We start from the raw sequence: 27,229 nt of genomic DNA on the forward strand, positions 1-27,229 counted from the left end.
TTACTCCCCTCTATCTGTCTTTCCAGACCCAACTCAGTCGAGGCATGATGTCTGTCTAACATGAGTCTGGTTCTGCCTGAGGTTTCTGCCTGTTAAAAGGAAGTTTTTCCTCACCACTGTAACTAGCTAAATACTGCGATGTGCAATGCTCATGGTGGATTAAGGTGGGGTCAGACTGAGTCTTACCCTGTCTTGAAGTTGGGTCTCTGTTCATAATTTGACATAGTGTGGTCTAGACCTCCTATGTTTGTAAAAGCGTCTTGAGATAACGTTTGTTGTGATTTGGCGCTATACAAATAAAGATTGATTGATTGATTGATGATTCAAGTGTTCCGCAAAGGGATGTTTACCTCGTACTTTGCTGTCCTGCTGTGTCCTCTGGGACTGACTGTTGGACTTTATTCCCTGAAGATCTGAGATCGACCGTCTGACGAGGTTTACTGGAGAGCTCTTAAGAACAAGAATCTCTGGCACTGATCCATGAGACACCAGCTGTGTGGTGGACCGGCCAGCTGTATGGTGAGTGTCAGGACTGACGTGCAGCTTTGTGTGAGATGGTTAGAGGAATCACTGATGACTGTTTTATTTTAAAGATACTGTCAGTTTTTTATTTTTATCGAAACTGCTCATTTTAAAAATGCTGGCTTATAGCTCATAACACATCTAATGAATGGACTGTTGTGACTTTAAGTTGTTTGCATGTTTTTATATAATCTGGGGAAATTCAAATATTTCCGAAGCTCATCCAGGGGGTGGGGATGTATTTTTAAATTTCTCATTGAAGATATACAGCACTGTTGAGCACTCATCACAAAGGAGATGAGAACCTGCTTATGATAATGTTTTCTCTCATGGATGAGACAGTGGGAATACACTACAAAGAAAATTACTATGAAATAAAGCCAAAGCATCCCCTATAGAAGAAACCACAATACAACAATAGAGCAGCAATTTCATTATATCGTCTGTCTCATCACTTTTGGTCCAGGTGAAGACATTGTGTCATTAAAAGGTTTTGTTTCTAACATTGATCTGTTTCTGAATCTTGTTTCAGATGGAGCCAGTGTTTTGCTATGAGTCCAGTAACACTTCATGCCTGAGGACTATTTATCCCATACACCTGCGTGTGGCCCTGTACATCATTCTAGGGGTCACAGTCATTCTGACAGTGTGTGGAAACCTTTTGGTGACTTTCTCAGTTGCTTATTTTAAGCAGCTCCATACTCCAACCAACTACCTGATTGTCTCTCTGGCTGTGTCTGACCTGCTCTTAGGGTTGTTAGTCATGTTCCCCAGTATGATCCTAACCATAGAGTCCTGTTGGTACTTTGGTGACTTCTTCTGTAAAGTCTACATGAGCTCGGATGTCACGTTGTGTACAGCCTCAATTCTGAACCTGTTATCCATATCAGTGGACAGATACTATGCTGTTTGCCAACCTCTGCTTTACAGAAGCAGAATAACTGATAATGTAGTGCTGATCATGATCCTGCTCACTTGGAGTATTTCAGTTTTTATTGGCTTTGGGATGATTTTTCTGAAACTAAATATTTTGGGTGTTGAGGAGTTTTATTATAACCATGTTGTGTGTAAAGGAGGGTGTGTTTTGTTTCAGAGTGGACCTTCGAGTGTAATCTCATCCCTTCTTTCCTTTTACATGCCAGGTGTTATAATGCTTGCTGTGTATCTGAAGGTTTTGCTGGTGGCACAGAAACAGTTCCGCAGCATACAGAGGGCAGGCTGTGTGAGCTCAGTGAAAACATCAAGCCAGACTAAAGCCACTAAAACTCTGGCTGTTGTAATGGGAGCCTTTCTTTCTTTTTGGACTCCTTTCTTTGTCTGTTATGTCATTGATCCTTTCATTAGTTACTCAGTACCCCCACAACTGTTTGAAGTACTTGCATGGATGTGCTATTTCAATTCTACAGTGAACCCTATGATATATGCATTTTTTTACAGGTGGTTCAGAAAGGCATTTCAGTTATTAACCTCAGGTAATATCTTTAAATCTGACATGTCAGAGACAACACTCTTCACTGAATAAAATAACAAAAACAAGAATGGACATGAGTACATGTTCAAATATGATGTAGTAAAAACAGGTCCAAAGAGTGCTGTGTCAGTATTTTGCAAAACAAAATAAGTTGACCAACAGGGATAAATTAATTTTAAACAGAATCTAATAAGAAACCTATCCTGTCTACTCCACCTGTGCAGTAACCAAGGAGAGCACATGTCTGATAAGAGTCTACTGTGTCCAACTTAAACACCTCTTTCACCTTCTTAATGACCTAACCTCATGTTGTAGCCAGCATTCACTTGCTAGTTTAGAAAGAAGGAGGAATGTGCACTGTATTTGGGGATTAGATCCCATTGTGACGTCCTTTTGTACTTTAAAGGGGAGAGAGACACAAGGATGGAAAACAGAAACATGAAGTGAAGGAAGGAAGAAACATCATAAACCCTCACTCCCACTACCCTAAGCCTAACAGCATACCAACAATATTGTAAGAGGAAATAAAAAGTACAGACATGGAGTAGCACCCATTTTTATTGAGCCATGATTGGCAATACATAGTTGAAGTCTCGACTGACCTTTGATTTTCCACAACTGGCATTACATGATAATGCCACGATCAACCCTCGATTGTACCAGGATGAACAATTCCTAATTAAAGTCAGGTATCTTTTCATGTGCCTACCTGGCTGTGAGTGAATAAGGTCAGGTTTGATCTTAAATGGTAGCAGAATTGGCCATGCACAGCTGAAATCACAAATGACCTTCACCTGTCCCTCAATTGGCTGAGCTTAAATAAAGTCACATTGTACCTTTGGTGGTACAACTGGCTGTTCATGAGTGAGTTTGATCCTTAATTGTCCCAAAAATGGACTCTTGATTGCACCAGGTATAAATGAGGCAACAATTGTCCTGTGATATAAGTGTCAACTGGCTGTGCATGAATGAGGTCCAGACTAACTGTTGATCGCACAACAAATGGTCATCCATCCATCCATCCATTTCCATCCACTTATCTGAGATAGGGTCACGGGGGCAGCAGTCTGAGCAAGTCGGCCCAGTCATCCCTGTCCCCAACGTGTTCCAGCGGCTCCTAGGGGATCCCGAGGCGTTCCTTTATATAATCTCTCCAAAAAGCTCTGCGTCTACCCAGAGGCCTCCTCCTAGGTGGACACACCTCAAAGGAGGCATCAAGGAGACACCGTAACAAATGTCTGACCCACCTCAACTGACTCCTTTTGATGCAAAGGAGCAGCCTCTCTACTCTAAGCTCCCTCCAGATACCCAAGCTTCAGACCATTTCTCTGTCCTATCCATGATCTCATTCTTTCGGTCACCACCAATAGCTTGGGACCATGGTGAGGGTTGGAACATAGCTTGACTGGTAAATAGAAAGCTTTGCCTTGCCACCATGGTAGTCTGGCACAACGCTCTCATTACTGCTGACACCACCAATCCGCCTGTCAGTCTCACAATCTATTTTACTCTCACTGAACCAGACCCGAGACATTTGACGGCTTCCCTCACCACTGGGTTCTAGGTTTACCTCCACAACAGGCACCAGTGGCCTTCAGTCCACAACCTCTGGTAGCCACTTCTACAATGAATGCTTTGAACATGGTCAGGTCAGATTCCATGTGTCCTCAACCTCCCCTGGGATGCACAAGAAATCATATCAGAGGAGGGAGCTAAACATTTTGCAGATAGGGGGCCTCCAGAACATATGGCCACAGATCACGTGAGACAACAACAAAGTCGATCATAAATCTTTGGCCTAGGATGGTCTGGTACCAAGTACACTACTGAACCACCCTATGTTGGAACATGGTGTTTGTATGGTGAATCCATAGCTAGTAGAAAAATCCAATAACAAGGCACTGCTCAGGTTAGTTCGAGCAGGCTGTTCCTCCCAATCGCACCCCTCCTGGTGCCTCCATCATTGCCCGTGTGGGTAAATAAGTCCCTCAGAAGAGCTATATAGATCCCAGTTGGAATTCCTTCATGAACCCCACCCAAAGATTCCAAGAGAACCAGGTATTCCAAACTGCTAATTGATGCGTAAGCACAAACGAGTCAGAACCTTGCGATGACCCTCTTGTTTCCCAGGGAGAACCCCAACACAGGCCCTCAGCTGTGGGCTTGTGAGTATAACCAACCAGGCCTGCAACTCTATCAAGAGACACCTACCCTAATCTAACCCAGAGGGCTACCTCCTTCTTCAGTGACAGCTCCATTCAACATAGGCCAAAGGGTAAGGGTAGGCTGTGCCAAGAATTTTTGAAATACATTTGTTATTATAAGTGTGTCTGAACAATGTTTGACCTCTTTGCATCAGCGTTTTTACATGACAGCCCTGGACCACATACAGTGGGTACGGAAAGTATTCAGACCCCTTCACTTTTTTTTTTACATTTTGTTGTGTTACAGCCTTATTCCAAAATGGATTACATTCATTTTTTCCCTCAACATTCTACTCACAATACTCCATAATGACAAAGTGAAAAATGTTTTGTAGACATTTTTGCAAATTTATTAAAAATAAAACACTCAAATATCACATGTACATAAGTATTCAGACCCTTTACTCAATACTCTGTTGAAGCACCTTTGGCAGTGATTACAGCCTCCAGTCTTCTCAGGTATGATGCTACAAGCTTGGATTTGGGGAGTTTCTCCCATTCTTCTTTGTACATCCTCTCAAGCTTGATGAGGTTGGATGGGGAGTGTCAGCACACAGCTATTTTCAGGTCTTTCCAGAAATGTTCAATCAGGTTTAAGTCCGGGCTCTGGCTGGGCCATTCAATGACATTCAGAGGCTTGTCCTGAAGCCACTCCTTTGTTATCTTGGCTGTGTGCTGAGGATTGTTGTCCTGTTGGAATGTGAACCTTTGCTGCAGTCTGAGGTCCAGAGCGCTCTGGAGCAGGTTTTCATCATGGATCTCTCTGTACTTTGCTGCATTCATCTTTCCCTCGATCCTGACTAGTCTCCCAGTTCCTGCCGCTGAAAAACGTCCCTACAGCATGATGCTGCCACCACCACCATGCTTCACTGTAGGGATGGTATTGGCCAGGTGATGAGCGGTGCCTGGTTTCCTCCAGACATTCAGGCAAAAGAGTTCAATCTAGGTTTCATCAAACCAGAGAATGTTGTTTCTCATGGTCTGAGAGTCCTTTAGGTCCCTTTTGGCAAACTTTAATGTGCTTTGTGCTGAGGACTGGCTTCTGTCCGGCCTCTCTATCATAAAGGACTGATTTGTGGAGTGCTGCAGGGATGGTTGTCCTTCTGGAAGGTTCTCTCATCTCCACAGAAGAATGCTGGAGGTCTGTCAGAGTGACCGTTTGGTTCTTGGTCACCTCCCTGAGCAAGGTCCTTCTCCCCCAATCGTTCATTTTGGCCAGGCGGCCAGCTCTAGGGAGAGCCTGGTGATTTCAACTTCTTTCATTTCCGTATGATGGACACCACTGAGCTCTTTGGGACCTTCAATGCAGCAGAAATTTTGTCTGTGCCGTTCCCCAGATCTGTGCCTCGATACAATCCTGTCTCAGAGGTCTACAGACAATTCCTTTGACTTCATGTCTTGGTTGGTGCTCTGACATGCACTGTCAACTGTGGGATCTTATATAGACAGGTGTGTGCCTTTCCAAATCACGTCCAATCAATTGAATTTACCACAGGTGGACTCCAATCAGGTTGTAGAAACATTTCAAGGACGGTCAGAGGAAACAGGACGCACCTGAGCTCTATTTTGAGTTTCAAAGCAAAGGGTCTGAATACTTATGCACATGCGATATTAGAGTGTTTTATTTTTAATTAATTTGCAAAGATTTCTACAAAACATTTTTCACTTTTTTATTATGGAGTATTGTGTGTAGATTGATGAGTGAAAAAAACAATTTAATCCATTTTGGAATAAGGCTGTAACATAACAAAATGTAAAAAAAGTGAAGGAGTCTGAACACCTACTGTATACTGCCACGTTTTAGAGAACACCCTCCAAGAGGATCTGATATCCAGTTAACTTTTCATATTGGCTGACTGACTGTTGGACTTTATTCCCTGAAGATCTGAGATCGACCGTCTGACGAGGTTTACTGGAGAGCTCTTAAGAACAAGAGTCTCTGACACTGATCCATGAGACACCAGCTGTGTGGTGGACCGGCCAGCTGTATGGTGAGTGTCAGGACTGATATGCAGCATGTGAGATAATTAGAGGAATAATGATGACTGTTTTATTTTAAAGATACTGTCAGTTTTATTAATGAGCAATTTTGATATTTCCAATATGGCATTTTTATTTTTGCTGAAGCTTGTATGATATACCATTTTTTAAAGAGAATTTAAAATGCTTTAGAAGCTCATCCAGGGGGTGGGGATGTATTTTTAAATCTCTCATTGAAGATATACAGCACTGTTGAGCACTCATCACAAAGGAGATGAGAACCTGCTTATGATAATGTTTTCTCTCATGGATGAGACAGTGGGAATACACTACAAAGAAAATTACTATGAAATAAAGCCAAAGCATCCCCTATAGAAGAAACCACAATACAACAATAGAGCAGCAATTTCATTATATCGTCTGTCTCATCACTTTTGGTCCAGGTGAAGACATTGTGTCATTAAAAGGTTTTGTTTCTAACATTGATCTGTTTCTGAATCTTGTTTCAGATGGAGCCAGTGTTTTGCTATGAGTCCAGTAACACTTCATGCCTGAGGACTATTTATCCCATACACCGGCGTGTGGCCCTGTACATCATTCTAGGGGTCACAGTCATTCTGACAGTGTGTGGAAACCTTTTGGTGACTTTCTCAGTTGCTTATTTTAAGCAGCTCCATACTCCAACCAACTACCTGATTGTCTCTCTGGCTGTGTCTGACCTGCTCTTAGGGTTGTTAGTCATGTTCCCCAGTATGATCCTAACCATAGAGTCCTGTTGGTACTTTGGTGACTTCTTCTGTAAAGTCTACATGAGCTCGGATGTCACGTTGTGTACAGCCTCAATTCTGAATCTGTCATTCATATCAGTGGACAGATACTATGCTGTTTGCCAACCTCTGCTTTACAGAAGCAGAATAACTGATAATGTAGTGCTGATCATGATCCTGCTCACTTGGAGTATTTCAGTTTTTATTGGCTTTGGGATGATATTTCTGAAACTAAATATTTTGGGTGTTGAGGAGTTTTATTATAACCATGTTGTGTGTAAAGGAGGGTGTGTTTTGTTTCAGAGTGGACCTTCGAGTGTAATCTCATCCGTTCTTTCCTTTTACATGCCAGGTGTTATAATGCTTGCTGTGTATCTGAAGGTTTTGCTGGTGGCACAGAAACAGTTCCGCAGCATACAGAGGGCAGGCTGTGTGAGCTCAGTGAAAACATCAAGCCAGACTAAAGCCACTAAAACTCTGGCTGTTGTAATGGGAGCCTTTCTTTCTTTTTGGACTCCTTTCTTTGTCTGCAACATCATCGACCCTTTCATTAGTTACTCAGTACCTCCACAACTGTTTGAAGTACTTGTGTGGTTGGGATACTTGAACTCTACAGTGAACCCTATCATATATGCATTTTTTTACAGGTGGTTCAGAAAGGCATTTCAGTTATTAACCTCAGGTGATATCTTTAAATCTGACATTTCAGGGACAACACTCTTCACTGAATAAAATAACAAAAACAAGAATGGACATGAGTACATGTTCAAATATGTTGTTATCACTATTAAACATGAACAAGGAAAAGTACCTAAAGGCCAAAACAAGCCTGGACCAACAAAGGGACAATAAGGAGAAGTCTCTGTATTCGGCTTCAACTAACACTGTTATCTCTTTCCAAGGTTTGAGTTTATAAAAGTCTATATAGTAGTATTTTGAATTGCACAATATTGTCATGTCCGTTTATGTTGTTGATAGAGAGCACTGCGCTGACACTGAAGCATCTTTGTTAAGAACACAACAGCACCTGTGAACTGATACTGGTCACAGTGAATGTTTCAGCATCAGTGATTCAGTTTTCTGTCTGATCTAAAGATCAGAGATTTTCCTTTTTACATTATGGACTATTCCAACTAGTCCTCAGTATTATACACACCACAGTGTGCCACATCAAACTTTATGGTGTCATCAGGGCAGATTACAGTTCAACAAGGTGTGAGAGTGAAAACATTACAAATATTACATTAGGCAAAGATTGCAATTATAAATCCATGTCATGACAGGTTTTTAGGGCCTGTAGGACCTGTATTAGGTAGAGGTCAGAGAGCGAATATGTGTAGATGTTTTATTGTTTAAAATCAGCTGTTTTGGACTTTCAGAGGAAGATAGAGTTTAGTTGAATCTCAGCCCTGGAACACACCAACGTCTGAGGCAGAAGGCTGAAAATGATGTCTCCAAGAGCCTCACCCCTTCTGACTTCTAAATGTACTTGATTTTTTTGGTATGCTTTTAGAATATTTGCATGCATCCAAGTCTTTTTGTGGGTCAGCCTTGTATATTTAAACCTTGTTCCATAAAATAAAGATAGTAAAAACAGGTCCAAAGAGTGCTGTGTCAGTATTTTGCAAAACAAAATAAGTTGACCAACAGGGATAAATTAATTTTAAACAGAATCTAATAAGAAACCTATCCTGTCTACTCCACCTGTGCAGTAACCAAGGAGAGCACATGTCTGATAAGAGTCTACTGTGTCCAACTTAAACACCTCTTTCACCTTCTTAATGACCTAACCTCATGTTGTAGCCAGCATTCACTTGCTAGTTTAGAAAGAAGGAGGAATGTGCACTGTATTTGGGGATTAGATCCCATTGTGACGTCCTTTTGTACTTTAAAGGGGAGAGAGACACAATGATGGAAAACAGAAACATGAAGTGAAGGAAGGAAGAAACATCATAAACCCTCACTCCCACTACCCTAAGCCTAACAGCATACCAACAATATTGTAAGAGGAAATAAAAAGTACAGACATGGAGTAGCACCCATTTTTATTGAGCCATGATTGGCAATACATAGTTGAAGTCTCGACTGACCTTTGATTTTCCACAACTGGCATTACATGATAATGCCACGATCAACCCTCGATTGTACCAGGATGAACAATTCCTAATTAAAGTCAGGTATCTTTTCATGTGCCTACCTGGCTGTGAGTGAATAAGGTCAGGTTTGATCTTAAATGGTAGCAGAATTGGCCATGCACAGCTGAAATCACAAATGACCTTCACCTGTCCCTCAATTGGCTGAGCTTAAATAAAGTCACATTGTACCTTTGGTGGTACAACTGGCTGTTCATGAGTGAGTTTGATCCTTAATTGTCCCAAAAATGGACTCTTGATTTCACCAGGTATAAATGAGGCAACAATTGTCCTGTGATATAAGTGTCAACTGGCTGTGCATGAATGAGGTCCAGACTAACTGTTGATCGCACAACAAATGGTCATCCATCCATCCATCCATCCATTTCCATCCACTTATCTGAGATGGGGTCACGGGGGCAGCAGTCTGAGCAAGTCGGCCCAGTCATCCCTGTCCCCAACGTGTTCCAGCGGCTCCTGGGGGATCCCGAGGCGTTCCTTTATATAATCCCTCCAATAAGCTCTGCGTCTACCCAGAGGCCTCCTCCTAGGTGGACACACCTCAAAGGAGGCATCAAGGAGGCACCGTAACAAATGTCTGACCCACCTCAACTGACTCCTTTTGATGCAAAGGAGCAGCCTCTCTACTCTAAGCTCCCTCCAGATGCCCAAGCTTCAGACCATTTCTCTGTCCTATCCATGATCTCATTCTTTTAGTCACCACCAATAGCTTGGGACCATGGTGAGGGTTGGAACATAGCTTGACTGGTAAATAGAAAGCTTTGCCTTGCCACCATGGTAGTCTGGCGCAACGCTCTCATTACTGCTGACATCACCGATCCGCCTGTCAGTCTCACAATCTATTTTACTCTCACTGAACCAGACCCGAGTCACTTGAAGGCTTCCCTCACCACTGGGTTCTAGGTTTACCTCCACAACAGGCACCAGTGGCCTTCAGTCCACAACCTCTGGTAGCCACTTCTACGATGAATGCTTTGAACATGGTCAGGTCAGATTCCGTGTCCTCAACCTCCCCTGGGATGCACAAGAAATCATATCAGAGGAGGGAGCTAAACATTTTGCAGATAGGGGGCCTCCAGAACATATGGCCACAGATCACGTGTGACAACAACAAAGTCGATCATAAATCTTTGGCCTAGGATGGTCTGGTACCAAGTCAGTCCCTCCAGGAAGTTGCGATCAACGCAAATTCAACCAATAAGCACGATTTTTGGACGGCCTTGCAATTTTATACAATCACTGCAACTTTCCTGCAAATTTGACCAATTACCTCAATCTCAGCCCCTGTACGTCATCGGTTTCATTCTCCCTGCCTCCATGCATCTGTCTCATCTTCATTGAGAATTTTTACCCTGGGTGTGTGTTAGTGACAAAAACACAACCGGGGGATGTCTGCTTACTATTTGAGGTTTGACTTTGTTGCCGCCATTACCATAAAAAGCTCGGCGTCTACAGCTTGATTTAATCCAGTTTGGTGAAACATCAGACACCTTCAGTAAGTTTTGATCAACTCCTTGTTGAAAGATGCAGATGCATTTCAGAGTGCCGTGAACTGTCTGTCAAGGGCCTCTGTCACTGCGAGGTGCATTCAGGGACCATCGTAAATGTGCAATACAGTCCTTTCATGGCATTTTTCTGTGAACCAAGAGAATCAAAATACAGCAATTTCACCACAATTTTTTCAAAAAGCTGATGTAAAATCAGGTTTTTTTTTGGCCGCAACAATCATAAAAAAATCCTGTGAAATCCTGGAGGGACTGCCAAGTACACTACTGAACCACCCTATGTTGGAACATGGTGTTTGTATGGTGAATCCATAGCTAGCAGAAAAATCCAATAACAAGGCTCCACTCAGACTATTCCTCCCAATCGCACCCCTCTTGGTGCCTCCATCATTGCCCATGTGGGTAAATAAGTCCCTCAGAAGAGCTATATAGATCCCAGTTGGAATTCCTTCATGAACCCCACCCAAAGATTCCAAGAGAACCAGGTATTCCCAACTGCTAATTGATGCGTAAGCACAAACGAGTCAGAACCTTGCGATGACCCTCTTGTTTCCCAGGGAGAACCCCAACATAGGCCCTCAGTTGTGGGCTTGTGAGTATAACCAACCAGGCCTGCAACTCTATCAAGAGACACCTACCCTAATCTAACCCAGAGGGCTACCTCCTTCTTCAATGACAGCTCCATTCAACATAGGCCAAAGAGTAAGGGTAGGCTGTGCCAAGAATTTTTGAAACATATCGGTTATGATAAGTGCGCCTGAACAGTGTTTGACCTCCTGGCATCAGCGTTTTTACATGACAGCCCTGGACTAGATATCAATCAATCAATCAATCAATCAATCAATCAATCAATCAATCAATCAGTCTTTATTTGTATAGCGCCAAATCACAACAAACGTTATCTCAAGACTCTTTTACAAACATAGGAGGTCTAGACCACTCTATGTCAAATTATGAACAGAGACCCAACTTCAAGACTTGGTAAGACTCAGTCTGACCCCACCTTAATCCATCATGAGCATTGCACATCGCAGTATTTAGCTAGTTACAGTGGTGAGGAAATACTTCCTTTTAACAGGCAGAAACCTCAGGCAGAACCAGACTCATGTTAGACAGCCATCTGCCTCGACCAAGTTGGGTCTGGAAAGACAGATAGAGGGGAGTAAGAGAGAGAGGTGATAGTGATGAGACGAGTCGTAGAAGCTGTTGCCGCTGGAGTCCAGCACGTCCGTATCAGCTGGAGTCCAGATCATCCGCAGCAGGAGGACGTCTACGACAGCTCAGAGGAATCTACGAGACAATGGAGCTCAGGGACTCCAGAAAGGTCTATGGTTAGTAACTTTAATGGGACAGGCAGAGTTAAAGTAAGTGATGAAGGGGTTGGGGGGAAGAAGGTGAGCTAGGATCCCAGTGTGTCAGTGCGCCAGTTCCCCCGGTAGTCTAGGCCTATAGCAGCATAACAAAAGCTGGTCCAAGCCTGATCCAGCTCTAACTATAAGCTTTATCAAAAAGGAAAGTTTTAAGTCTACTCTTAAAAGTGGAGAGGGTGTCTGCCTCCTGGACCCTGACTGGTAGATGATTCCAAAGGAGAGGGGCCTGATAACTGAAGGTTCTACCTCCCATACTACTTTTAGAGATTTTAGGTACAACTAGCAAGCCTGCATGTTGGGAGCGTAGAGTTCTAGAGGGGTAATAGGGCACTATGAGCTCTTTAAGATACGAAGGTGCCTGATTTTTAAGGGCTTTGTAGGTTAAAAGAAGGATTTTAAATTCTATTCTACATTTTATTTGGAGCCAGTGTAGAGAAGCTAACACTGGAGAAATGTGCTCTCTCTTCCTAGTTTTAGTCAATACTCGAGCTGCAGTGTTTTGAACTAGCTGAAGAATCTTTAGAGACTTATTGGGGCAGCCTGATAAGAGGGAGTTACAGTAATCTAACCTGGAGGTAACAAATGCATGGACTAGTTTTTCTGCGTCGCTCTGAGATAGGAAGTGTCTAATTTTAGAAATATTGCGCAAGTGAAGATAGGCTGACTTTGAGATTTACAAGAGATTTGAAAATTAATTGAGTGTTTCCTCATGATGTTACCTAGAGGAAGCATATAGAAGGTGAAAAGAATTGGTCCTAGCACTGATCCTTGTGGAACTCCCTGACTAACCCTGGTCTGCACTGAGGACTTTTCATTTACGTGAACAAATTGAGATCGATCTGTTAGGTATGATTTAAACCAAGCTAAAGCAGTCCCTGTAATGACGATTAGTTGCTCTAATCTCTGTAACAGGATTTGATGGTCAATCGTATCGAATGCAGCGCTAAGATCTAATAAAACAAGTACAGAAAGAAGACCACTGTCTGAGGCCATTAGTAGATCATTGGTTACTTTTAACAGTGCAGTCTCTGTGCTATGGTGGGCTCTAAACCCCGACTGAAAGTCCTCAAACAAACTGTTGCTCTTAAGAAAGTCCCAGAGCTGAACTGACACCACTTTCTCCAGGATTTTAGAGATAAAGGGGAGGTTAGATATCGGTCTATAGTTAGATAAGGAGCCTGAATCAAGAGTGGGCTTTTTAAGGAGAGGTTTAATTACAGCTACTTTAAATGATTGAGGTACATAGCCTGTCAGTAAAGACATATTAATCATACTTAGTAAAGAACTGCTAACTAGTGGAATTACTTCTTTTAGCAGCTGAGTTGGGATTGGGTCTAAAAGACAGGTCGATGGTTTAGCTGAAGAAACTGTTGAAACCAGTTCAGGAAGGTCAATGGGTGAAAAACAGTCTAGGTATAAATCTGGCTTTAACGCCGTTTCAATGATCCCGCTGTTGGTAAAGGGTCCTACACTAGTTAAAGGTAAGAGGTTACTAATTTGATCTCTAATCTTTAAGATTTTATCATTAAAGAAGCTCATAAAGTCATCACTGCTGAGGGCTAAAGGAATACATGGCTCAGTGGAGCTATGACTGTCTGTCAGCCTGGCTACAGTGCTGAAGAGGAACCTAGGGTTGTTTTTATTCTCTTCTATTAGAGAGGAGTAATAGGCAGCTCGAGCATGCTGCAGGGCCTTCCTATATTTATTAAGACTATCCTTCCAAAGTGAGCAGGTTTCAGTTGTTTTATTGGAGCACCATAATCTTTCTAGTTTTCTAGAGTTTTGTTTTAGTTCACGGGTTTGAGCATTATACCACGGAGCTAGCCTCTGTCGTCTAATAGTCTTCTGTTTAAGAGGAGCGATTAGGTCTAGGGTAACCTGCAGAGAACCTGTAGTATCATCTACAAACTGATCTAGCTGAGAGGAACTGGAGCTAGTATACAAGCTTTGAGCTAAGGTTGGACTAGATACTGAGTTTAAAGCAGCAGGGATAGCCTCTTTGAACTTAGCTACGGCACTATCAGACAAATTCCTGGTTATTACGTTTTTATTACCTTGAGTAGAACCTACTAGGAGGAAATCAAACGTTACTAAACAGTGATCTGATAAAAGTGGATTTTGTGGGAAGACTAATAAGTCCTCAATTTCAAGACCATAAGCCAGAACAAGATGGAGGGTGTGATTGAAACGGTGAGTAGGTTTGTTAACAACCTGTGAGAAGCCAATTGAGTCCAGCAGGGACATAAACACAATGCTAAGGCTGTCATTATCAACGTCTACATGAATATTAAAGTCACCTACTATGACTATTTGATCTGAGCTGAGGACTAAATTAGATAAAAACTCTGAAAATTCAGTTAAAAATTCAGAGTACGGGCCAGGAGGGCGGTAAATTATGACGAATAAGATTGGTCGCACTGTTTTAGAAACTGGATTGGGAAAGCTGAGAACTGGGCCTTCAAAGGAGCAACAGCCCAGTTGGGGTCTAGGGTTAATCTGAAAACTAGAATTGAAAATAGCTGCCACTCCACCACCTCGGCCAGTTACTCCAGGGTTTTGAGCATTAAGGTGACTAGGAGGAGTGGCTTCATTTAAACTAAGGTATTCATTCTCACCCAGCCATGTTTCAGTTAGTGAGAATATATCAAAGAGATTATCTGATATAATCTCGTTTATTAAAACAGCTTTAGCAGACAGTGATCTAACATTCAGTAAACCACATTTAATTTTAATATTATTCTGTTCAGCTGCATTCGAGGTTCTAATTTTAATCAGATTGTTGTGATTTACTCCTTTGATGTTTGGATTGTTTAACAAGAAGCGTCTCAGTCGGGGGACAGACACAGTCTCTATGTGATATAAACAGTGGCTGGGAGACGGCCCCAAAGGAAGCGCAGAGGAGCGTGTAGGACTGCAGCTCTGCTTCCTGGTCTGCACTCTGGGTTGTCACTTTTCTAAACTAATAAAATCTGCCATGTTTCTAGTTAAACGGACGGCACCATCCGAAGTAGGATGAATGCCATCTCGGCTAATCAGACCAGGTTTGCCCCAAAACGATCTCCAGTTATCAATGAAACCCACGCCGTTCTGCGGACACCAACCCGACAGCCAGCGGCTGAGTGATGAGGTGCGGCTAAACAACTCATCACCGGACTGAGTAGGAAGGGGTCCAGAGAAAATGACTGAGTCAGACATCGTTTTAGCTAAAGCACACACCGATCCCACATTAAGCTTAGTTATTTCTGACTCGCGTCGCCGGGAGTCGTTAACGCCGACATGAATTACGATCTTTCTGAATCTATGTTTAGCCTTTGCCAGCAGTTTTAAATTTGCCTCGATGTCACCCGCTCTGGCCCCAAGGAGACATTTGACTAACACCGCTGGCCTTGCTAAGTTCACGTTTCTGACTATGGAGTCTCCAATGACCAGAGTGTTAGCCTTCTGAGGCTTTACAGTCTTAGCAGGTGTGTTGCTAAGTGGGGCAAATCTGTTAGGAACGTGAACCGGTTGGTAGTCTGACGTGGGATTCTTTAGCTTACGGCTATGCTTTCCCCCTAGCACTGTAACCCAGCCACTGCATCCCTGCTGCTCGGGATCGGCCGGGGGGGAAGCTAAGCTAACTGAGCTAGGTAGGCTAGGTTGCCCTGCACCGAATACAGGGGGCTGGTTAACTGCCTCTGCCTTGGTGCGGAGCCGCGACTCTAACTCACTAACCCTCACCTCCAGGGCTATGAATCTGCTACACTTCCAACATTTACCATTATCAGTAAAGGAGGACGACGTATAACTGAACATCTGGCACATCGTGCAGCACCGTGCAGGAGAGGAGACAGACTGAGTGGCCATAGTGCACCGTGCTAACAGGCTAATGGCTAAGCTAAGCTACGAGCTAAGCTACATCCAAGATGGCGCCACGGACGGTCACCCTGGTACTGCGCTCTCTCGTACTTGTTGCGTTTTTCTCTTTTCTTGTATCTTTATGCTCCGCTTCTCTGGTTTCTTTTACCAGAGAAGAACTTGTTAACACTGGACAGTCCTCTGCCGAACTTTTTACACCGGTTTTCATTGAACCTGGAAGTTACACAGAGATTCTTGCTGGTGGAGCTGCAGCTCTCTATGGTCTTTGCCGGAGACGCCGGCGCCGGGGCAAGCGAGCAGGCGCGCTCGTCAGACTGAGACAGCGGGGGTTACGCAGTGCGCTCCCGTCCATTCACCTGGCGAATGTCCGCTCCCTGGCAAACAAGATGGATGAACTGCTGCTCCTCAACTCATGAAACACGGACTTTTGCAGATCCGCCGCCCTGTGTTTCACTGAAACCTGGCTCAGTGAACACATCCCAGACAGCTCGCTGCACTTACCGGACTTTCAGCTCCACAGAGCGGACCGCGTAAAGGAACTCTCTGGGAAGACGAGAGGAGGCGGAATCTGTTTCTACATAAACGAAGGTTGGTGTACAGATACCACAGTGTTGAAGAAGTCATGCAGTCCAAATCTGGAGACTATTTTCATAAACTGTAAACCCTTCTATTCGCCGCGGGAGTTCTCCTCCTTTATTCTGGTCGGCGTCTACATCCCACCTCAGGCCTGCGTAACGGAGGCGTTACAGCACCTGGCTGACCAGATTACAGACGTGGAGAAAAAACATCCTGACTCTCTGCTCATCATTCTCGGGGATTTTAACAGAGCAAATTTAACCCACGAACTACCTAAATACAGACAGCATATTAAGTGTCCCACCAGGGAGTCTAACACTCTGGACCACTGCTACACAGTAATAAAGGACTCATACCGCTCTGTCCCCCGTGCAGCATTAGGACTATCTGATCACTGTCTGATTCATCTCATCCCGACCTACAGGCAGAAGTTAAAAACGGCTAAGCCTGTAGTTAGGACTGTGAAGAAGTGGACGGAGGAGTCAAAGCAGGAGTTACAAGCCTGCTTTGATTGCACTGATTGGAGTGTTTTTGAAGCTGCATCAGGAAACCTCAATGAACTCACTGACACTGTGACTTCATACATCAACTTCTGTGAGGACATGTGTGTGCAGACCAGGACCTTCCGCACATACAACAACAACAAGCCCTGGTTCACACCTCAACTGAGGAAGCTGCGTCAGGCCAAAGAAGAGGCCTACAGGAGTGGGGACCGGGACCTGTTCAAGCAGGCCAGAAACAAACTGATGAGGGGGATCAAGGTAGCTAAGAGGAGCTACACTGAGAAGTTAAAACAGAGCTTCTCTGCCAACGACCCCTCAGAAGTTTGGAGAGGCCTGCGTGAAGTTACAAGCTACAGGAGACCCTCCCCCCACCCTGAAGGTAACAAAAGACTAGCTGACGACCTGAACAGCTTCTACTGCAGGTTTTCACACCCCACACCCGAACACTCGGATCTACCTGGTCCCCCCACAAGCCCCTCCCCACCCCCCTCTGACCCCCCACCTGCGCTGATGATCTGTGAAGATGAGGTAATCCAGCTCTTCCAGAGAAAAAAGACCAAGAAGGCTCCAGGACCAGACGGCGTGTCCCCCTCCTGCCTGAGAGTCTGTGCTGAGCAGCTGGCCCCCATCTTCACAAAGATCTTCAACACATCGCTGGAGCTGTGTGAAGTGCCCTCATGCTTCAAAAGCTCCACCATCATCCCAGTCCCAAAGAAACCCACCATCACAGGACTCAATGACTACAGGCCCGTTGCCCTGACGTCTGTGGTCATGAAGTCCTTCGAGAGACTGGTGTTGAGCCACCTGAAGGACATCACAGGCCCCCTGCTGGACCCCCTGCAGTTAGCCTACCGGGCAAACAGGTCGGTGGAGGATGCAGTCAACATGGGTCTGAACTACATCCTGCATCACCTGGACTCCCCAAAGGGCCTATGCTAGGATCCTGTTTGTGGACTTCAGCTCTGCGTTCAACACTATCATCCCGGACATCCTGCACCAGAAACTCACCCAGCTCACAGTGCCGGCCTCCATCTGTCAGTGGATCACCAACTTCCTGACTGACAGGAGACAGCAGGTGAGGCTGGGGAGCATCAAATCCAGCACCCGGACCATCAGCACTGGCGCCCCACAGGGATGTGTTCTCTCCCCACTGCTCTTCTCCCTCTACACCAATGACTGCACCTCAGGGGACCCCTCGGTGAAAGTCCTGAAGTTCGCAGACGACACCACTGTCATCGGTCTCATCCAGGACGGAGACGAGTCTGCTTACAGACAGGAGGTGGAACAGCTAGCACTCTGGTGTAGTCAGAACTATCTGGAGCTGAACCCGCTCAAGACGGTAGAGATGACAGTGGACTTCAGGAGAAGCCCCCCCCCACTCCCCCCCCTCACCATCCTGAACAGCACTGTGTCCACTGTGGACTCTTTCAGGTTCCTGGGATCCACTATCTCCCGGGACCTGAGGTGGACCTCCCACATAGACACAATCAGAAAAAAGGCCCAGCAGAGGATGTACTTCCTGCATCAGCTCAGGAAGTTCAACCTGCCCCAGGAGCTGCTGATCATGTTCTACACCTCCATCATCCAGTCTGTTCTGTGTACCTCCATCACTGTCTGGTTTGGCTCTGCAACCAAACTAGACAAACACAGACTGCAACGGACTATAAGGACTGCAGAGAAAATCATCGGTGTCGACCTGCCCCCCATCCAGGACTTGTACCGGTCCCGGGCCAGGAAACGGGCAGGTAGCATCACTGCTGACCCCTCACACCCTGGACACAAATTCTTCAAACTCCTCCCCTCCGGCAGGCGCTACAGATCACTGTGCGCCAAAACAACCCGCCATAAGAACAGTTTCTTCCCCCAGGCTGTCACTCTGATGAACACTAAACCATAACAGTGTCATACCTGTCAGATAAACACTCTCTGTAAATATACATGTAGATATACAATGCAACAATTCTCAAAGCAGAATTCCATATTTCTATTTTTTGTATTATTTAACTTCTATTTTATAATGTAAAACTACCTCTGCTACTCACCACTGCACTTTATCATATTATTTTAGCCTGTACATATTAGTCAAGCTATTTGTTGTTTCTTTGTATTTATAGCTAAGGTTATTGTTATTATATTTTTATTTTATTTTATTTTTTATTGTAGTTCTTATTCTTATTCTTATGCCTTGTACAAAGAGAGCACAGTTTACTAAAGTCAAATTCCTTGTGTGTTCAAGCATACCTGGCGAATAAAGCTGATTCTGATTCTGAAGCTACGAGTAGACAAATCACCACTAAAGAGCTTACTAGTCAAATAAAAGAGAGAGAGAGTGCTTGGTGAGGACTAACTTAAGTTAGTGGAAGAGTAAGTAAATGTGAATTACAAGAGATTTAGAGTGAGAGCTGAGGGCTAACTGCAGCTACGTGCAACAGAATGGAAGAGGAAAATGGAAATGATGCAACACGCTCACCTGACATACGTAGTACGACCGGATATACCGCCACGTTTTAGAGAACACCCTCCAAGAGGATCTGATATCCAGTTAACTTTTCATATTGGCTGACTGACTGTTGGACTTTATTCCCTGAAGATCTGAGAGCGACCGTCTGACGAGGTTTACTGGAGAGCTCTTAAGAACAAGAGTCTCTGACACTGATCCATGAGACACCAGCTGTGTGGTGGACCGGCCAGCTGTATGGTGAGTGTCAGGACTGATATGCAGCATGTGAGATAATTAGAGGAATAACTGATGACTGTTTTATTTTAAAGATACTGTCAGTTTTATTAATGAACAATTTTGATATTTCAAATATGGCATTTTTATTTTTGCTGAAGCTTGTATGATATACCATTTTTTAAAGAGAATTTAAAATGCTTTAGAAGCTCATCCAGGGGGTGGGGATGTATTTTTAAATCTCTCATTGAAGATATACAGCACTGTTGAGCACTCATCACAAAGGAGATGAGAACCTGCTTATGATAATGTTTTCTCTCATGGATGAGACAGTGGGAATACACTACAAAGAAAATTACTATGAAATAAAGCCAAAGCATCCCCTATAGAAGAAACCACAATACAACAATAGAGCAGCAATTTCATTATATCGTCTGTCTCATCACTTTTGGTCCAGGTGAAGACATTGTGTCATTAAAAGGTTTTGTTTCTAACATTGATCTGTTTCTGAATCTTGTTTCAGATGGAGCCAGTGTTTTGCTATGAGTCCAGTAACACTTCATGCCTGAGGACTATTTATCCCATACACCGGCGTGTGGCCCTGTACATCATTCTAGGGGTCACAGTCATTTTGACAGTGTGTGGAAACCTTTTGGTGACTTTCTCAGTTGCTTATTTTAAGCAGCTCCATACTCCAACCAACTACCTGATTGTCTCTCTGGCTGTGTCTGACCTGCTCTTAGGGTTGTTAGTCATGTTCCCCAGTATGATCCTAACCATAGAGTCCTGTTGGTACTTTGGTGACTTCTTCTGTAAAGTCTACATGAGCTCGGATGTCACGTTGTGTACAGCCTCAATTCTGAACCTGTCATTCATATCAGTGGACAGATACTATGCTGTTTGCCAACCTCTGCTTTACAGAAGCAGAATAACTGATAATGTAGTGCTAATCATGATCCTGCTCACTTGGAGTATTTCAGTTTTTATTGGCTTTGGGATGATATTTCTGAAACTAAATATTTTGGGTGTTGAGGAGTTTTATTATAACCATGTTGTGTGTAAAGGAGGGTGTGTTTTGTTTCAGAGTGGACCTTCGAGTGTAATCTCATCCGTTCTTTCCTTTTACATGCCAGGTGTTATAATGCTTGCTGTGTACCTGAAGGTTTTGCTGGTGGCACAGAAACAGTTCCGCAGCATACAGAGGGCAGGCTGTGTGAGCTCAGTGAAAACATCAAGCCAGACTAAAGCCACTAAAACTCTGGCTGTTGTAATGGGAGCCTTTCTTTCTTTTTGGACTCCTTTCTTTGTCTGCAACATCATCGACCCTTTCATTAGTTACTCAGTACCTCCACAACTGTTTGAAGTACTTGTTTGGTTGGGATACTTGAACTCTACAGTAAACCCTATGATATATGCATTTTTTTACAGGTGGTTCAGAAAGGCATTTCAGTTATTAACCTCAGGTGATATCTTTAAATCTGACATTTCAGGGAAAACACTCTTCACTGAATAAAATAACAAAAACAAGAATGGACATGAGTACATGTTCAAATATGTTGTTATCACTATCAAACATGAACAAGGAAAAGTACCTAAAGGCCAAAACAAGCCTAGACCAACAAAGGGACAATAAGGAGAAGTCTCTGTATTCGGCTTCAACTAACACTGTTATCTCTTTCCAAGGTTTGAGTTTATAAAAGTCTATATAGTAGTATTTTGAATTGCACAATATTGTCATGTCTGTTTATGTTGTTGATAGAGAGCACTGCGCTGACACTGAAGCATCTTTGTTAAGAACACAACAGCACCTGTGAACTGATACTGGTCACAGTGAATGTTTCAGCATCAGTGATTCAGTTTTCTGTCTTATCTAAAGATCAGAGATTTTCCTTTTTACATTATGGACTATTCCAACTAGTCCTCAGTATTATACACACCACAGTGTGCCACATCAAACTTTATGGTGTCATCAGGGCAGATTACAGTTCAACAAGGTGTGAGAGTGAAAACATTACAAATATTACATTAGGCAAAGATTGCAATTATAAATCCATGTCATGACAGGTTTTTAGGGCCTGTAGGACCTGTATTAGGTAGAGGTCAGAGAGCGAATATGTGTAGATGTTTTATTGTTTAAAATCAGCTGTTTTGGACTTTCAGAGGAAGATAGAGTTTAGTTGAATCTCAGCCCTGGAACACACCAACGTCTGAGGCAGAAGGCTGAAAATGATGTCTCCAAGAGCCTCACCCCTTCTGACTTCTAAATGTACTTGATTTTTTTGGTATGCTTTTAGAATATTTGCATGCATCCAAGTCTTTTTGTGGGTCAGCCTTGTATATTTAAACCTTGTTCCATAAAATAAAGATAGTAAAAACAGGTCCAAAGAGTGCTGTGTCAGTATTTTGCAAAACAAAATAAGTTGACCAACAGGGATAAATTAATTTTAAACAGAATCTAATAAGAAACCTATCCTGTCTACTCCACCTGCGCAGTAACCAAGGAGAGCACATGTCTGATAAGAGTCTACTGTGTCCAACTTAAACACCTCTTTCACCTTCTTAATGACCTAACCTCATGTTGTAGCCAGCATTCACTTGCTAGTTTAGAAAGAAGGAGGAATGTGCACTGTATTTGGGGATTAGATCCCATTGTGACGTCCTTTTGTACTTTAAAGGGGAGAGAGACACAAGGATGGAAAACAGAAACATGAAGTGAAGGAAGGAAGAAACATCATAAACCCTCACTCCCACTACCCTAAGCCTAACAGCATGCCAACAATATTGTAAGAGGAAATAAAAAGTACAGACATGGAGTAGCACCCATTTTTATTGAGCCATGATTGGCAATACATAGTTGAGGTCTCGACTGACCTTTGATTTTCCACAACTGGCATTACATGATAATGCCACGATCAACCCTCGATTGTACCAGGATGAACAATTCCTAATTAAAGTCAGGTATCTTTTCATGTGCCTACCTGGCTGTGAGTAAATAAGGTCAGGTTTGATCCTAAATGGTAGCAGAATTGGCCATGCACAGCTGAAATCACAAATGACCTTCACCTGTCCCTCAATTGGCTGAGCTTAAATAAAGTCACATTGTACCTTTGGTGGTACAACTGGCTGTTCATGAGTGAGTTTGATCCTTAATTGTGCCAAAAATGGACTCTTGATTTCACCAGGTATAAATGAGGCAACAATTGTCCTGTGATATAAGTGTCAACTGGCTGTGCATGAATGAGGTCCAGACTAACTGTTGATTGCACAACAAATGGTCATCCATCCATCCATCCATCCATTTCCATCCACTTATCTGAGATAGGGTCACGGGGGCAGCAGTCTGAGCAAGTCGGCCCAGTCATCCCTGTCCCCAACGTGTTCCAGCGGCTCCTGGGGGATCCCGAGGCGTTCCTTTATATAATCTCTCCAAAAAGCTCTGCGTCTACCCAGAGGCCTCCTCCTAGGTGGACACACCTCAAAGGAGGCATCAAGGAGACACTGTAACAAATGTCTGACCCAATTCAACTGACTCCTTTTGATGCAAAGGAGCAGCCACTCTACTCTAAGCTCCCTCCAGATGCCCAAGCTTCAGACCATTTCTCTGTCCTATCCATGATCTCATTCTTTCGGTCACCACCAATAGCTTGGGACCATGGTGAGGGTTGGAACATAGCTTGACTGGTAAATAGAAAGCTTTGCCTTGCCACCATGGTAGTCTGGCGCAACGCTCTCATTACTGCTGACACCACCGATCCGCCTGTCAGTCTCACAATCTATTTTACTCTCACTGAACCAGACCCAGGTCACTTGAAGGCTTCCCTCACCACTGGGTTCTAGGTTTACCTCCACAACAGGCACCAGTGGCCTTCAGTCCACAACCTCTGGTAGCCACTTCTACAATGAATGCTTTGAACATGGTCAGGTCAGATTCTGTGTCCTCAACCTCCCCTGGGATGCACAAGAAATCAAATCAGAGGAGGGAGCTAAACATTTTGCAGATAGGGGGGCCTCCAGAACATATGGCCACAGATCACGTGAGACAACAACAAAGTCGATCATAAATCTTTGGCCTAGGATGGTCTGGTACCAAGTCAGTCCCTCCAGGAAGTTGCGATCAACGCAAATTCAACCAATAAGCACGATTTTTGGACGGCCTTGCAATTTTATACAATCACCGCAACTTTCCTGCAAATTTGACCAATTACCTCAATCTCAGCCCCTGTACGTCATCGGTTTCATCATCAATTTAACTTCCTTTGAACATAAACGTAAGTCCTCATTTGATTGGCACTTTTCAACAACAAAACACGCACGGAGAATGGGTGAAAAGCGAGTACCGCAGGCAGGACAAGTGACAATTACATCGTTGTTATTTACAGATACTGCAGTTATTATTTGAAGGGCACAGTGTTTGCTTGGTCACCTACCTGCACTAGGTGTGCTGTGTGAACAAGCTCTCCCCGCCTCCATGCATCTGTCTCATCTTCATTGAGAATTTTTACCCTGGGTGTGTGTTAGTGACAAAAACACAACCGGGGGACGTCTGCTTACTATTTGAGGTTTGACTTTGTTGCCGCCATTACCGTAAAAAGCTCCGCGTCTACAGCTTGATTTAATCCAGTTTGGTGAAACATCAGACACCTTCAGTAAGTTTTGATCAACTCCTTGTTGAAAGATGCAGATGAATTTCAGAGTGCCGTGAACTGTCTGTCAAGTGCCTCTGTCACTGCGAGGTGCATTCAGGGACCATCGTAAATGTGCAATACAGTCCTTTCATGGCATTTTTCTGTGAATCAAAAGAATCAAAATACAGCAATTTCACCGCAATTTTTTCAAAAAGCTGTCGCAAAATCAGATTTTTTTTTTGGCCGCAACAATCATAAAAAAAATCCTGCGAAATCCTGGAGGGACTGCCAAGTACACTACTGAACCACCCTATGTTGGAACATGGTGTTTGTATGGCCAATCCATAGCTAGCAGAAAAATCCAATAACAAGGCTCCACTCAGACTATTCCTCCCAATCGCACCCCTCTTGGTGCCTCCATCATTGCCCATGTGGGTAAATAAGTCCCTCAGAAGAGCTATATATATAGATCCCAGTTGGAATTCCTTCATGAACCCCACCCAAAGATTCCAAGAGAACCAGGTATTCCAAACTGCTAATTGATGCGTAAGCACAAACGAGTCAGAACCTTGCGATGACCCTCTTGTTTCCCAGGGAGAACCCCAACACAGGCCCTCAGCTGTGGGCTTGTGAGTATAACCAACCAGGCCTGCAACTCTATCAAGAGACACCTACCCTAATCTAACCCAGAGGGCTACCTCATTCTTCAATGACAGCTTCATTCAACATAGGCCAAAGAGTAAGGGTAGGTTGTGCCAAGAATTTTTGAAACATATCGGTTATGATAAGTGCGCCTGAACAGTGTTTGACCTCCTGGCATCAGCCCTGGACCAGATATCAATCAATCAATCAATCAATCAATCAATCAATCAATCAATCAATCAATCAACCTTTATTTGTATAGCGCCAAATCACAACAAATGTTATCTCAAGACGCTTTTACAAACATAGGAGGTCTAGACCACTCTATGTCAAATTATGAACAGAGACCCAACACCAAGACTTGGTAAGACTCAGTCTGACCCCACCTTAATCCATCATGAGCATTGCACATCGCAGCATTTAGCTAGTTACAGTGGAGAAGAAAAACTTCCTTTTAACAGGCAGAAACCTCAGGCAGAACCAGACTCATGTTAGACAGACATCTGCCTCGACCGAGTTGGGTCTGGAAAGACAGATAGAGAGGAGTAAGAGAGAGAGGTGATAGTGATGAGACGAGTCGTAGAAGCTGTTGCCGCTGGAGTCCAGCACGTCCGTATCAGCTGGAGTCCAGATCGTCCGCAGCAGGAGGACGTCTACGACAGCTCAGAGGAATCTACGAGACAAGGGAGCTCAGGGACTCCAGAAAGGTCTATGGTTAGTAACTTTAATGGGACAGGTAGAGTTAAAGTAAGTGATGAAGGGGTTGGGGGGAAGGGGGTGAGCTAGGATCCCAGTGTGTCAGTGCGCCAGTTCCCCCGGCAGTCTAGGCCTATAGCAGCATGACAAAAGCTGGTCCAAGCCTGATCCAGCTCTAACTATAAGCTTTATCAAAAAGGAAAGTTTTAAGTCTACTCTTAAAAGTAGAGAGGGTGTCTGCCTCCTGGACCCTGACTGGTAGATGATTCCAAAGGAGAGGGGCCTGATAACTGAAGGTTCTACCTCCCATACTACTTTTAGAGATTTTAGGTACAACTAGCAAGCCTGCATGTTGGGAGCGTAGAGTTCTAGAGGGGTAATAGGGCACTATGAGCTCTTTAAGATACGAGGGTGCCTGATTTTTAAGGGCTTTGTAGGTTAAAAGAAGGATTTAAAATTCTATTCTACATTTTATTGGGAGTCAGTGTAGAGAAGCTAACACTGGAGAGATGTGCTCCCTCTTCCTAGTTTTAGTCAATACTCGAGCTGCGGCGTTTTGAACTAGCTGAAGAGTCTTTAGAGACTTATTGGGGCAGCCTGATAAGAGGGAGTTACAGTAATCTAACCTGGAGGTAACAAATGCATGGACTAGTTTTTCTGCGTCGCTCTGAGATAGGAAGTGTCTAATTTTAGAAATATTGCGCAAGTGAAAATAGGCTGACCTTGAGATTTGCAAGAGATTTGAAAATTAATTGAGTGTTTCCTCATGATGTTACCTAGAGGAAGCATATAGAAGGTGAAAAGAATTGGTCCTACCACTGATCCTTGTGGAACTCCCTGACTAACCCTGGTCTGCACTGAGGACTTTTCATTAACGTGAACAAATTGAGATCAATCTGTTAGGTACGATTTAAACCAAGCTAAAGCAGTTCCTGTAATGCCAATTAGTTGCTCTAATCTCTGTAACAGGATTTGATGGTCAATCGTATCGAATGCAGCACTAAGATCTAATAAAACAAGTACAGAAAGAAGACCACTGTCTGAGGCCATTACTAGATCATTGGTTACTTTTAGCAGTGCAGTCTCTGTGCTATGGTGGGCTCTAAACCCCGACTGAAAGTCCTCAAATAAACTGTTGCTCTTAAGAAAGTCCCAGAGCTGAACTGACACCACTTTCTCCAGGATTTTAGAGATAAAGGGGAGGTTAGATATCGGTCTATAGTTAGATAAGGAGCCTGAATCAGAGTGGGCTTTTTAAGGAGAGGTTTAATTACAGCTACTTTAAATGATTGAGGTACATAGCCTGTCAGTAAAGACATATTAATCATACTTAGTAAAGAACTGCCAACTAGTGGAATTACTTCTTTTAGCAGCTTAGTTGGGATTGGGTCTAAAAGACAGGTCGATGGTTTAGCTGAAGAAACTGTTGAAACCAGTTCAGGAAGGTCAATGGGTGAAAAACAGTCTAGGTATACATCTGGCTTTAACGCCGTTTCAATGATCCCGCTGTTGGTAAAGGGTCCTACACTAGTTAAAGGTAAGAGGTTACTAATTTGATCTCTAATCTTTAAGATTTTATCATTAAAGAAGCTCATAAAGTCATCGCTGCTGAGGGCTAAAGGAATACATGGCTCAGTGGAGCTATGACTGTCTGTCAGCCTGGCTACAGTGCTGAAGAGGAAC

General features: G+C 43.7%; 3 protein-coding genes across 3 annotated transcripts; all 3 read left to right on the forward strand.

Moving 5' to 3' along the window:
* Positions 1-480: 480 nt before the first annotated feature.
* On the forward strand, positions 481-2,044 carry LOC117825611 (trace amine-associated receptor 1-like). The gene is made up of 2 exons (XM_034701525.1): positions 481-519; positions 1,055-2,044. The coding sequence occupies exons 1-2, from the start codon at positions 481-483 to the stop codon at positions 2,042-2,044; spliced, it is 1,029 nt and encodes a 342-aa protein (XP_034557416.1).
* A 2,163-nt stretch (positions 2,045-4,207) lies between these two features.
* LOC117825612 (trace amine-associated receptor 1-like) lies at positions 4,208-7,676 on the forward strand. The gene is made up of 3 exons (XM_034701526.1): positions 4,208-4,268; positions 6,081-6,188; positions 6,687-7,676. The coding sequence occupies exons 2-3, from the start codon at positions 6,150-6,152 to the stop codon at positions 7,674-7,676; spliced, it is 1,029 nt and encodes a 342-aa protein (XP_034557417.1). The 5' UTR covers positions 4,208-4,268; positions 6,081-6,149.
* An 11,817-nt stretch (positions 7,677-19,493) lies between these two features.
* On the forward strand, positions 19,494-21,096 carry LOC117825613 (trace amine-associated receptor 1-like). The gene is made up of 2 exons (XM_034701527.1): positions 19,494-19,607; positions 20,107-21,096. The coding sequence occupies exons 1-2, from the start codon at positions 19,569-19,571 to the stop codon at positions 21,094-21,096; spliced, it is 1,029 nt and encodes a 342-aa protein (XP_034557418.1). The 5' UTR covers positions 19,494-19,568.
* The last annotated feature ends 6,133 nt before the right edge of the window (positions 21,097-27,229 follow it).

Source organism: Notolabrus celidotus, chromosome 14 (assembly GCF_009762535.1).
Source record: "Notolabrus celidotus isolate fNotCel1 chromosome 14, fNotCel1.pri, whole genome shotgun sequence".
Taxonomy (NCBI): domain Eukaryota; kingdom Metazoa; phylum Chordata; class Actinopteri; order Labriformes; family Labridae; genus Notolabrus; species Notolabrus celidotus.

Excerpts from the sequence above, each read along its gene's own strand:
- LOC117825611 (XM_034701525.1), top strand. The coding sequence starts at position 481 with ATGAGACACCAGCTGTGTGGTGGACCGGCCAGCTGTATG. Across the intron at positions 520-1,054 it reads GTGGACCGGCCAGCTGTATG|ATGGAGCCAGTGTTTTGCTA; the intron begins GTGAGTGTCAGG and ends ATCTTGTTTCAG.
- LOC117825612 (XM_034701526.1), top strand. The coding sequence starts at position 6,150 with ATGAGACACCAGCTGTGTGGTGGACCGGCCAGCTGTATG. Across the intron at positions 6,189-6,686 it reads GTGGACCGGCCAGCTGTATG|ATGGAGCCAGTGTTTTGCTA; the intron begins GTGAGTGTCAGG and ends ATCTTGTTTCAG.
- LOC117825613 (XM_034701527.1), top strand. The coding sequence starts at position 19,569 with ATGAGACACCAGCTGTGTGGTGGACCGGCCAGCTGTATG. Across the intron at positions 19,608-20,106 it reads GTGGACCGGCCAGCTGTATG|ATGGAGCCAGTGTTTTGCTA; the intron begins GTGAGTGTCAGG and ends ATCTTGTTTCAG.